The sequence below is a fragment of the Hippopotamus amphibius genome, chromosome 13 (assembly GCF_030028045.1).
Source record: "Hippopotamus amphibius kiboko isolate mHipAmp2 chromosome 13, mHipAmp2.hap2, whole genome shotgun sequence".
Taxonomy (NCBI): Eukaryota; Metazoa; Chordata; class Mammalia; order Artiodactyla; family Hippopotamidae; genus Hippopotamus; species Hippopotamus amphibius.
The window spans coordinates 52,054,461-52,067,416 of NC_080198.1; the positions used below are offsets into that span (position 1 = coordinate 52,054,461).

Consider the following 12,956-nt stretch of genomic DNA (forward strand, 5'->3'; position numbering starts at 1 on the left):
ATGGAGCAGGGCTTTTGTTAGAGTCCTATCCTCATTTACATGGAGATAAATTCTTATTTGCCTAGGTGTCTTCCCCTCAGTTACCCATAAAAAGTCAAAATGAAATTTTCACTCTGGGGTGAAAGGAAGGCAAAATAAATAAACACTTTTTTCCCTAGATGTGTTAGATACTCTGCTAGTCCTTTCAAAAATAAAGGATTTGTAAAAGACAACACTTAACACAAAAGTCGAATTAACTTTATTTTCCCTATAGTCAACAACTTCTCTGCATTGAATTTTAAAGCAACAAAGTAAAATAAAATCCCCCAAATGACAAGGTATCAGAAATCCAGATTTAGTTACTTTATTTGTGAAAATGTTCAAACATTTTATTGGTCTGTAAAAGAACCATCATCTGGGTCAAAAATGGATTCTATAAATCAAAGAATAGTCTACACTTTGGAAAAGAAAATCAGCAGTAACATTCTCACTGAATATTGTAAATTACACTTTTCTTCATAAAAGGTACATACTATTCTGCACTTTTCCACCAAAAGCAGTGGTGTAAGTTATGCTTGTTTATATAAAAAAAAGATTTCCTGTGGCAGGAAAAACCCTTTCTCTTTCACTTTTACTAAACAGGAGAAAACTTTCAAGTCTATATAAAGTTGCCTATGAGCTGGAAAGTGAACATGTTCAATCTCCATTTATATTTTAGTGCATTTTTTTGACAACTGTCACATTTTTAATAAAAGTAAGAAAATGCATATAGCATTAAAGAGTGTTTCATCAAATGCTTAAGGGATTAACAAAACATGGAGCAGAGGACAAAATCATTGTGATGAATGAAACTTACAAAAATGAGAAAAATCCAGGCAAAGTTTACAAATCCTTTGTCATTTTGAAGAGTCGCACAAAATGAACTTTGGATACCTGTCCACTTTAAGGGTTTATTCCTTAATCTTTTGCATGTAAACATAGTGCTAACCTCAGGACTAAGATACCAAACCCCATCCTGGTAACAAGCAACATTCTGTACAGTTGCCATGATTTCCAAAGGATATAAATGTAGCCCTTGAATGAACAATGTATGAGATCTACTCTGTAAGTACCTGGTGAAAACAACTGCTAACAGCAGCCATGTTTCAACATAAAAAAAAAAAAAAAAACAAAACTATCAATCAATTAGTTAGAGGTCCATCTTTGAAAAAGCAGCTGCTTCTCAGAGCAAACAGTAAGCAATAAAAGAAAATGTACATTTGATGAAACATTCTTTGCACTGGAGAAACATGAAAATAAATACAGTTCAAGGAAGTATAATTATTCTTCTAATACCTCTTTCTCAGACCTGTACTAGTTTACTGGTTCAAGAAGTTTGCATCACATTTTGTCATTTGTATTTTACATATTGCTATCTGGGTAATTCAAATAAAATGCAGGTCTTGTAAAAGAATAAAAACATTGACAAGTATGCATGTGCCAGGGACCAAATTAGAGGGTTCTTTGGTGCGATTAGTCCAAATTCTCAGATTTGAAGGGTAATATGTACCAATAAAAAAAAAATCTGCTGTTAGACATTTACAGCAGTGCTCTGTCTTGCTTCACATTACAAATTGAAAACAGCTGTTCTCAATAAACCAATTTTATTTTTTAAATCAGGCATTGCCAGAAAGTTTTGTAAATTAACCTGGACCAGTGATGGTTCTGTACCCTCTGTCGCTGTGAAACATGACATGAGCTAAAGGCAAAGACTGGTTCTCACAAGGACATCTGCTTCAAGTTAGGAACCAGAACAGTGTATTTAAACAGTCTTCTTAGATATTTTCTTGCCTTTCTTAAAAATTAGTTTATTTTTAATGTAGCCACGCTTCCTTTTCGCAGTCTAAAAAGAAAACAGAACACATGGTGTTAATGCAGGTTTCTTATGGATTAAAGATATGATACACACATGGTTTACTACAGAGTGATGAAGACTGTCTTAATAATCCCTCCCTTCCTAGGGCCGGACTCCTTGAACAATGAGCACCAGTACCTGCTCTATGCCCAGGATGCTGATATCCAAGATGAACTGGACTAGGTCCTCAGTTTTAAGACAAAAGGACCATCACAGCACTCCTCAAATGCCTCTCATACATTCCTCACCACCAAGTGAATGAATCCCCACCTCCTGTCTCAACCACTAAAAGCTTAGCTGTATTACTCACATTTCCAGGCTATTTTAAAATCTCACAAGACATATCAATATAGGACATGTGTCTGACAACCTGACATACTTGTAGATATTGAAAAAAAGCAACATTTTTTGGAAATAAGTACTTTAATGCATCATCAAAGCACTGGGTTAGCTGTGGGTAAAGACTCAAGAGACTGACAACTCAATTCAATTCTCACATTTAAATACAACTTTTGGAGGAGGTTTCAGAAACTTTGGCAAATGCTATATCATGTATATATATATATTATAATGTTCAGTTTAAAACAATTTATAATTTTTTTCTAACAGGGTCAAAAATACAAGGCAAAATGCAATCCTTCTTAAGGTCACAAAAATTAGCTATCGCTAACCTGTCCACAATACATGCTACCTTATTATTAACTTATTTTATTAGGGCAAAAACTAAAGAATTTCAGAGGGCACAATTTGTAAAAATTCAAACCAGGCAAAGAAGTTGGTTTCTTTATCATTACCTACAGATTTCTAACTTGAAACCTTTTCTATGAAATCCTGTAAAATGCCCCAGGTCTCTGCAAGTATGTAACTAGGCCCTCAGGGTGTTTCTCTCCAGGAGCAGGTGAACCTTGCAGCCCTGACAATTCCCAGTGCCTCAGCCAGGTCAGCTTAGCAGTGGCAGGAAAACTCCCAGAGTGGCTGCTGTACTCACACTCCCCTTCACCCCTCAAAAGAAAAACCAGGTTGGGGCTTCCCCTGGTGGTGCAGTGGTTAAAGAACCCGCATGCTAATGCAGGGGACATGGGTTCGAGCCCTGGTCCGGAAAGATCCCACATGCTGCGGAGCAAACTAAGCCCATGCGCCACAACTACTGAGCCTGCGCTCTATAGAACCCTCAAGCCACAACTACTGAGCCCATGCGACGGCAACTACTGAAGCCCACACGCCTAGAATCTGTGATCCACAACAAGAGAAGCCACCACAATAAGAAGGCTGCACATTGCAATGAAGAGTAGCCCACACTCTCTGCAACTACAGAAAGCCTGTGTGCAGCAACGAAGACCCAACGTAGCCAATAAATTAAAAAACAAAAAACAAACAAAAAAACCCCCACCAGGTTGGAGAGAGGAAAGCAAAACAAATAAAAAGCTAGACAGCTTCCTCCACAAGAGGGCAGACAGCACTATCAAGCAGTATCAACAGTATTTCGTCTTGTGGAACTGAAAACCACAGCCACAGAAAGATAGAGGAAATGAAAAGGCAGAGGACTTTGTACCAGATGAAGGGACAGGATAAAACCCCAGAAAAACAACTAAATGAAGAGGAGATAGGCACCCTTCCAGAAAAAGAATTCAGAATAATGATGGTGAAGATGATCCAGGACTTTGATAAAAGACTGGATGCAAAGATGGGAAAGTTTACCAAAGACCTAGAAGAATTAAAGAGCAAACAAACAGATATGCGACACAATAACTGAAATGAAAAATACACTAGAAGGAACCAATAGCAGATTAACTGAGGCAGAAGGGCGAATAAGTGACCTGGAAGACAGAATGGTGATAATCACTGATGTGGAAAAGAATAAAGAAAAAAGAATGAAAAGAACTGAAGACAGCCTAAGAGGCCTCTGGGACAATGTTAAACACACCAACATTCGCATTATAGGGGTCCCAGAAGGAGAAGGGAGAGAGAAAGGACCTGAGAAAATATTGGAAGAGATTCTAGTTGAAAACTTCCCTAACATGGGAAAGGAAACAGCTACCCAAGTCCAGGAAGCGCAGAGTCCCAGGCAAGATAAACCCAAGGAGAAACAGGCCAAGACATATAGTAGTCAAAGTGACAAAAATTAAAGACAGAGAAAATTATTAAAAGCAACAAGGGGAAAATGACAAATAACATACAAGGGAACACCCATAAGGGTAACAGCTGATTTCTCAGCAGAAACTCTGCAAGCCAGAAGGGAGTGGCATGATATATTTCTAGTGATGAAAGGGAAGAACCTGCAACCAAGAGTACTCTACCCAGCAAGGATCTCATTCAGATTTGACAGAGAAATCAAAAGCTTTACAGACAAGCAACAGCTAAGAGAATTCAGCACCACCAGACCAGTCCTACAGCAAATGCTAAAGAAACTTCTCTAAGCGGGAAACGTAAGAGAAGAAAGGGACCTACAGAAACAAAAACAAAACAATTAAGAAAATGGTAGTAGGAACATACATATCAATAAATACCTTGAATGTAAATGGACTAAATGCACCAACCAAAAGACACAGACTGGCTGAATGGATACAAAAACAAGACCCAGATATATGCTGTCTCCAAGAGACCCACTTCAGCCTAGGGACACATACAGACTGAAAGTGAGGGGATGGAAAAAGACATTCCATGCAAATGGAAATCAAAAGAAAGCTGCAGTAGCGATACTCATATCAGATAAAATAGACTTTAAAATAAAAAATGTTACAAGAGACAAGAAAGGACATTACATAAAGATCAAGGGATCCATCCAAGAAGAGGAGATAACAATTATAAAAAAAAACAAACATGTACCCAATATAGGAGCACCTCAATACATAAAGCAAATGCTGACAACTATGAAAGAGGAAATGCAAGGCAGAAATGGAGACACAGATGTAGAGAACAAACACATGGACACCAAGTGGGGAAAGCAGGGAGGGTTGGAGGGAATGAATTGGGAGACTGGGATACCAAATTGTACATTCTAAATATATGCTGTTTATTGTCTGTTAACTGTATCTCAATAAAAGTTCTTAAAAAACAAAATTAAAAACAAACAAACAAATAAAAAGTATCCCTGCTAGTACAAAACCTGACTATAAAGCCATGGAAATCAGAAATACAAGATCCATGTTGTTGGCTACTAGAATATATGTTTTGGACATACAAAACAGATGGATTTATTATCTATCCATTCACTTATTTACGTGGGGGAAATGATGGGAAGACAAAAGAGGTCAGATTAAGAAAACTATCAACAGTTAGCAAGTTCAATGCCTTGTTTTTCATAACTGAGCTGAGATGTCTTAGGAGTGACTGCCTTCGGACTGGGAACATTTGCTCTGACTTCTGCACTGACATGACTCACCAGTTTCTCTTACCACACGCTTATGAGATACCAGATTCACTTGATATGACTGACACAGTGAGTGCCAGCTCTCTGTGACATATTTAAATATATCAGTCTAGATATGGTAACCTATTCCTGGCACAAAAAGTATTCAGTTAAAGTTTCTGTTTACATACCATACAGTTAACACTCAGCACTTTTATAGCACAAATTGAAATAATCTGTACTCTGAATATATCTGAAGTACATTTTAAGTAATACAAAAGGGGAAGACAATTCCTTCAATGATTTAAAATAAATGATCCGAACAATGTAAACCTCAGCATCTTTCAAGACTTAAGACTGAGATCAGTCTAATAACAATTAGAATTATAAAAGTAGTACCTTAAAACACAATCTTAATATTTCATCTGACTGCTCATTATTTTCCATCTCCCACAGAAGGCAAACCATATAAATACTCATTTTTCAGTAGTTTTTAGAGCAAAGATTAGATCTATTTGGCTTAGTGAGCCATAATGATCGCCAATAAAAGCCTTCATATCTTATTAAATACTTATTACAAAAGGATTGTAATAGTCTCATCATCATAATTCTACCTACAAGCTTTGTCATGGCAATTACGTTTAAAAATAATCTTTAGATAAATGATTTTTGATTCAAGGCTCGAACTCAAGCTTAATTTTTATTCAATGAATAATATAGTACCATTGTTCTGAGAATGGAACATGAAAATGCTATATAAATTTGCTTTGACCAAAAGATGATGAACGAATCACAACTGTTATTACTTGAGTGTTTGGCATTTTTACGTTCACAAAGGTTCAGAAACCATAGACACATCTCACTTTACAAACAAGTCTTACTAATTGGACTGGCACAAACTAAAGCCAGAATGCCTCTGGAAATTCTCAGCTTGGTTCACTGCTAACCACTCTTCCCTACCAAGAACTATCCAGAACAGTTGCTGCTTGGGGTACCTGAGAGGACTGCCTTCAGCAGGCTGGCTTGAAATCTACTTTGTATGTAAGCTTTGGTCTTTATATATCTGCCAAACAAAAATTTATTAGCAATTTTCAGTAATTATGTTTCAGACAAACCAACCAATCTTGAGTTACCCTTTTACAGACATGACTTCATTTGGCACCCACCTTCTTTGACAAATACTTCTGTTTTGGGAAAATGTTGGTTACTCGAGGTTTGTGGTCTAGTGTCTCCCTGTTATCAGGTGCTTTCACTTTATATATTCTTACAAGCCAGTGCTCTGATGTAAAGGCCTCCTCCAAATGCTTGAATTTAATGTCCTTGTTTCCAATCTCAGCATTACGTGTTCGATCAAAACCTGGGGGTGTACGGAAATCCAGCTGCAAAAGTGACATTAGTATTAGGTGTTAACCATATTGGAAATCTTCCAGTATTAGAAGGTAGTAAATGTTATCACCAGAGTAAAACATTCTCCTTTTAAACTAGGAAAACAGAATCAGAGCAATATATTGTAACAGTTCTTATATGTTGCTAACCAGCTAGGAAGAAATTAGCAAGAGAGAAACTAAATATATCAGAATCAGAGTTTCACTGAACTCTTAGAGTGGATGAACAGCCCACAGGCATAAAAAAAACAAAAAAGCAAAATGAAATCCATTAAAGCCCTTCTTATAGGTATTCAGAGAAAACACACAGAGGGGCCTGCTCTTCTGCCCTGGGGCCTTGAACTACCTACTCTTTCAGCCTCAAAGCTCTTCATTCAGTGATCTTCCATCGCTGGCGCCTTTCTATCCTTTGGTCTCAGCCCAAATACCATCCCTTCAGGAAAATATTTTTCTTGAGGTTGATGGTTGAGAAGTCTCCTCCATTGATCCCTTATTCTTTTACTCTATAGTGTTTGTTGCTAAAGTTTTTATTTATTTTTAAAACTACCTGTATCCTCCACCAGGATATCAGGTGCATGATGACTTTACCTTACTCAGTGTGGCTCTATCTCACCAGTATTACTTATTAAATCAATGCACAGGTAAGCAGTGATGCCAACTAACCATTCTGAAAGTGGGAGCTACTAACCAGGAACAAAAAGAGCAAAAAACTGAGGGACGGGAAAAGATTTTAAGAAATTCTCAGACTAAGCTTATGTTGCCACACAGAACTTAAGTGAATTAAACTTAAAAATAAAACCAAGAACCAAATCTCCTCCAATGAGAGAATAACCTGTTAGAGCATATCTATACAAAAGAAAAAAGTTACACTTAACGTCTGAAACATATTATTCTCGAGTAGGGAAAGGCATCAAAATGAACTTATGCTAGACGCATGGCCTAGAGTTCTTGACAGGATAAAAAGTCCGATGCCATCATGAGTGAACATAGGAACTAATCTTTCACCCATTCTCTGAGGTAGCTAATTATTATGGCCTACGTGCTTCTTTCTCAGCATGGGTTTAGAGACCAGGCAGTGGCCTTCAAAGAAAACACAAACAAAAACCTAAATCTGGTAGTAAAATTACTGTCTATTTTCTCAAAGCCTGCAGAGTAATTCCTAATGAGTAATTCTGAAACATTACCTCGATCCCTGGTATTTGTATTAAATTAAACAAGCAATTTTCCCTCTACCTTTGATGTAACCTTAGTATGACGATGTAACTTGGTATGACAGTCATGCAATCTGAGAGCTATGAAGAACCATAGAAGCTATGACTCCAACCCCCATTATATACAGACAAGGAAAAAACAAGTCCAGAGAGAATGTGACTCGTCCAAGGCTTACACGATCTGACAGAGTCAGATCTGGAACCCAGGTGCTGTGACAGTCTGTTGTCTGTTCTTTTTGCCATAATGCCTCTTTGCCCAGCCACTCATTTTTGTGGACTCAATCTTTTGTACCACATCATTCTAGTTTTCTGGGAAACTCTAACCCAGAGCATCCTAGCTATTTGTGGTAATGGAGAACAGGGAGAGAGTGAACATGTCAAGTGACTAAGTAATTCAACTCTTTAATGGCAGGCTTTCCCCCACCAGGCAGTATAGTAACCTACTCAAGATCACACTGTGCCCCAGCTGGAAGACCTCTCCCCGCTCTTCCAAAGGCATCAAGTCAAAAGAGGGGATGGCAAGCAAAGAATGGATTTAATTAACAATTCTGGAAAAAAATCTTTGCTCTAAAAAATATTTCCTCCTTTTTCACATACAAGTTTCAGAAATTAAATTTAATAGAGAAATGAATCGTTAGATGAGCATATTTTTCTTCATAGTGCAACCAAAACATCATTATCTTGTTTTTTAGAGTTAAACAAGGCTACTTAATAAAGATTAAGGCTACTGTGAATAAAGATTATAGAAAAACTGATGTAACTAACCTGCATTTCTCCGAATCTGTAGTAAGACATTTTATACATAAGGCAATTCAACAAAGTAGGGGATCCTGCTTTGTCTACACGGAATTCTCCTTGTGGGGTGAAATAGTCACTTTCCTACAGGAAAGAATGCAGAAGTTTCTGTGTCAGTTTAATATAACATTCAAAGCTACAGGTTCCCCTTTTCATTTCCCCATAAGAGTTAGCTTTAGAGGTATTAAGTTACATCTCAAAAATCAGTATCGGAAGATGAATTTATAAATTTTATGTCATCTCTTAAAAAACCCACAAAATTATCATGGGTGTTTTTTAAAGCTTAGTATACAAATCATTTATAAAAAATAAACAAGGGCATCTAAGAAAACATAAAGAAAAAGAACAATAATCTGTTGGAGTAAGGGAGAGCAATTATTAATTAATTCTACCAGATTTTAGACCATGTTATAATAAAAACTCAATAATTAAAAAAAAAAAAAAAAAAAAAAAGGTGCCAACACTGTGATTTAACACCAGGTTGGATGACCACATTTGTTCTTTATTTTTTCATATGAACTTTAAAATCGGTTCTTTAGTTGACAGGGGAATGTTTAGAGAACTCTTGTAGTAATTTTTATTGGGAGATCATCAAATTTATAAATTAACCTCTAAGAGGGCAAATCTAGAGAGACTTTCATGTGGGCAAAATGATGAGTGTAGAAAGTTATTTATTGCACCAGTGTTTATGAGATTAAAAAACTGGAAACAACCTAAATATCCATTAATAGGGACAGGTTAAATAAATCATGGTGCACACACAATGGAAGATACTATGCAGATGTAAAAAAAAAAAAGGAACGAAGAAGGATCCCCATATTCTAATATGGGAAGATCTTCACAGTATATTGTGAAGCAAAAAGAGCAAGAACAAGGTGTACATTCTGCTACTAGTTATCTGCTTCAATAAGAATCGTAAGAAAATAATAAGAAATTACCATGGACTTTTTCCTTTTCCTTTTCCTTTTCTTGGGGGTGTATGTGTAAACTTTTACTGTATATTCTTTTATATTTTACTTTTTGAACCATGTGAATGTATAAATTACCTATTCACAAAGCATAGAAATTTAGGATTTTTTTCTATATAAATGTTCAATGCCTATATCTGAATCTACCACGTCACAGTTTTAACACTGCTAAAGCAAATCCGCAAATGAAAACCACATACAAGGAGATTAAATTAAGACTGATTTAATACAAGGAAATACTGTCTATTAATCATAGTTAAGGGAAAATGCCACAGCATTTACATTCATCCCTGTCACATAAAAAAAATTCATACATTTTCCCAAAGGCTCTTCTATTCTGGATCAGCAGTGAACCTTACTCTCATCTCTTGTGTCTTCATCACATAAACCACAATGTTGGGTGCCCAACCTCTCTGAGCACACAGCTGAGGGGGAGAGATACAACAGAATCTGCCTGCAAAACAGGTTGGACGTGATCTGATTATGCGCCAAAGAAGGGCTTCTGGAGAGGGGACAGATCTGTGGTAGGCAAGGTACTCCAAGAAGAAAAGAATATAAACATGTGTCAGATGAGCCAAGGAAAGAAACCATGAGGCAAATTTCATGGGCTAGAGTACATCGACAGAGTGGAAAAAGCTGATAGAGGCACAAGAGGCCAGCAGAGGAAAGTGAAGTATTAAGGGGTTGCATTTCGAGCTAAAGAGTTTGGATTTTATACCACTGCTTCATTATTTCAATCACCATTATGATTATTTCAAACCAGCCACTAGGCTGAGGCCTCATCTATATTACTATAGCTTCTCATGACAGCACTACAAGTGACTTACTCCTGGCATCTCCATTAGCGATCAACTGAAATGGCCCTAATCACCATTTTAACACTAGAACCTGGAACAAGACCTAGTGCTTGAAGCATATAATGCTGACTGGCTGAAAAACAACTTGCCCACAGCACTTTCTGGTTTCAAGGCCCCTTTCCTGAAACTAATGAAGGCTTTGGAAAAAAAAGCTGGAAAGTAACACAATCAATGTCATGTTAGACTGGGAGAGGGAACAAGACGAAGGCAAAGATAGAAATTTCAAGGCCACTGTCCTGATTCAGGTTTATGAGCACAGGGGTCAATACCAGAGGGGAAGCAACGAAAATGGAAGGAAAGGGCAGCAGTGACAGGCTGGAAGGAGTAAAAGCAACAATTTGACAAGGGATTGCTTCGTAGGGGAGAAAGAAAGCACCAAGTATGAATTTTCGAACCTGGAAAAATGTTTATGGTATCTTCAATACACAGTGAAGTCAGAGTGAGGAACTAATTTGGGGGATAGGATGATAAAAACAAATACAGTGCAATTAGCAAGATAAGAGGGTTACGTGGACACTGGGAGATGTCTCTCACGCACCGAGAACGACCTAGTTTCTTACCCGAATGTCTTTTGGATGTTCCCCTTCAGCTATCCTGACCATCCAGAGAAACTTGTTGATGTCGTCACCAGAATAGCCAATTACCCCTCCAAAAATAACCAAAACATAATCTACATCCAGGCTCCTCATGATTTTATAGGCTGCTGTCTCATTTGAAGACATGGCTTTTCCCACCTACAGAATAAGAAATGAGAATGTGTGTACTTAGTCCCAAAACACACTAAAAATAAAAATAAATGCACACTTTTACCTTGAGATGGAATGCATCTCAAGACTTTGATTTACATGAAGTTGTTTTTATAGAAATGAATTACTATGAATTTAACAAATTTACTGAGATGTATAAGCACCTCACTTACCAAAACCAATTTTAGCAGAAATGTCAAAATCCGAGTACATGCTCTAATATTTTGCTAATAATTTAGGTCTCATGAAATTAACATTTTAATATGAAAGCAGGCAAGCTTAAAAAAAGTAGAATTTCTCACAACCTCAGGCTGGGGATGACCATCCATCTAGCTAGCAAAATACATTCTTCTCTTCAGTCTACCAAACAGCTAATGGTTAGCTACAACACTAATACAAACAGAACTCACTTGGCTAACGCCCAGTTATCTATTCAAAATCTTTAAAGAACAGAGATGTGAATACTTTAATTAATGTAAATTAGTTATTTAATAGCTAGAGTGAACATAATTTACATGCCCATAAAACACAGTGCATTTGCTTTACATATTTGCAAATAATTTTCTTAACCTATGGAATGGAAAATACAAGACAATATTTTAAGTTTCAGATTTTGCCTAATTCTCCAGCAAACAGCCTACAATTCTGAATGATATTTAAATAAATCCTATTCTTATTTATTTTTATAAATTTATTTATTTATTGGCTTCACTGGGTCTTCATTGCTGCGCACAAGCTTTCTCTAGTTGCAGCAAGCAGGGGCTACTCTTCCTTGAGGTGTGCGGGCTTCTCATTGCAGTGGCTTCTCTTCTTGTGGAGCACGGGCTCTAGGAGCACAGGCTTCAGTAGTTGTGGCACACAGGCTCAGTAGTTGTGGCACATGGGTTTAGCTGCTCTGAGGCATGTGGGAACCTTCCTGGACCAGGGATGGAAAACATGCCCCCTGCATTGGCGGGGGGGATTCTTAACCACTGTGCCACCAGGCAAGTCCCAATAAATTCTATTCTTAAAAACAAAATAAGCACACCGTGAACTTACTTTACTGAATAAATTTGTAGAGAAGTATGTTGAAAATTCAGCAAGCAAAGAGCACTTTCACCCACATTTTTCTTACTTAATCACAAATGAAGTCTAAGTAGTGAATAGGCTTAAGTAATGAATAAAGGTTTGTAACTTTTGATCTTTTGTTGATCAAATTCTTACCAGTGCTATGTGGCTGTTATTCCAGGTGTTATTATCCACCAAAGTAGTTCTGTTAGCCATCCCAGCTATTTGATAGCCGTAATCCCACCAAGACATCACTCGGGCATGTTCATCTGTATTCTGCCTTAGCCAAAAGTAAGCTTCTCTAAAATCATCTAAGATATTCCTGGTGCTGAAAAGAATCACAATATTTTTTTAAATGAGATCTTAGAAATGTGAAGATGGTAACTTAAACCCTTGAGGTGCCAGGCCACTAAATAATTCCATATTTTAAGGATGGTAGTTAAAAGCCTCCATGATAGGAAGAAAAAAAAAAATCAATGACAAGCTAGACTAGTGCTTCTTAGACTTTAATATGCATACAAACCACCAAGCTATCTTGTAAAAAAGCAAATTCTGGTTTAGTAGCAGTTCTAGGGTGGAACCTGATATTGTGCAAGTCTAACGAACACCCAAGTGAAGTAGAAGCTAGGCTGGGAATGTGGGGTGGCAGTACATAAATCAGCTGTTCTTGAACTTTAGCTGCATCAGAATCACCGGGGGGTGGGAGGGGCTTATTAAACCACAGA

The 12,956-nt window shown here is 37.2% G+C and overlaps 1 protein-coding gene across 1 annotated transcript in view; it reads right to left on the reverse strand.

The window, feature by feature from the left end:
* Positions 1 to 215: 215 nt before the first annotated feature.
* Positions 216 to 12,956, reverse strand: part of STT3B (STT3 oligosaccharyltransferase complex catalytic subunit B) — a 96,901-nt gene continuing 84,160 nt past the window's right edge. The window contains exons 12-16 of the mRNA XM_057705323.1: positions 12,388 to 12,559; positions 10,999 to 11,172; positions 8,584 to 8,697; positions 6,389 to 6,601; positions 216 to 1,861 (exon numbers count right to left, since the gene is read on the reverse strand). Of these exons, the coding sequence (XP_057561306.1) occupies positions 1,781 to 1,861; positions 6,389 to 6,601; positions 8,584 to 8,697; positions 10,999 to 11,172; positions 12,388 to 12,559 (754 nt within the window). The 3' untranslated portion in view covers positions 216 to 1,780. The remainder of the gene's footprint in view (positions 1,862 to 6,388; positions 6,602 to 8,583; positions 8,698 to 10,998; positions 11,173 to 12,387; positions 12,560 to 12,956) is intronic.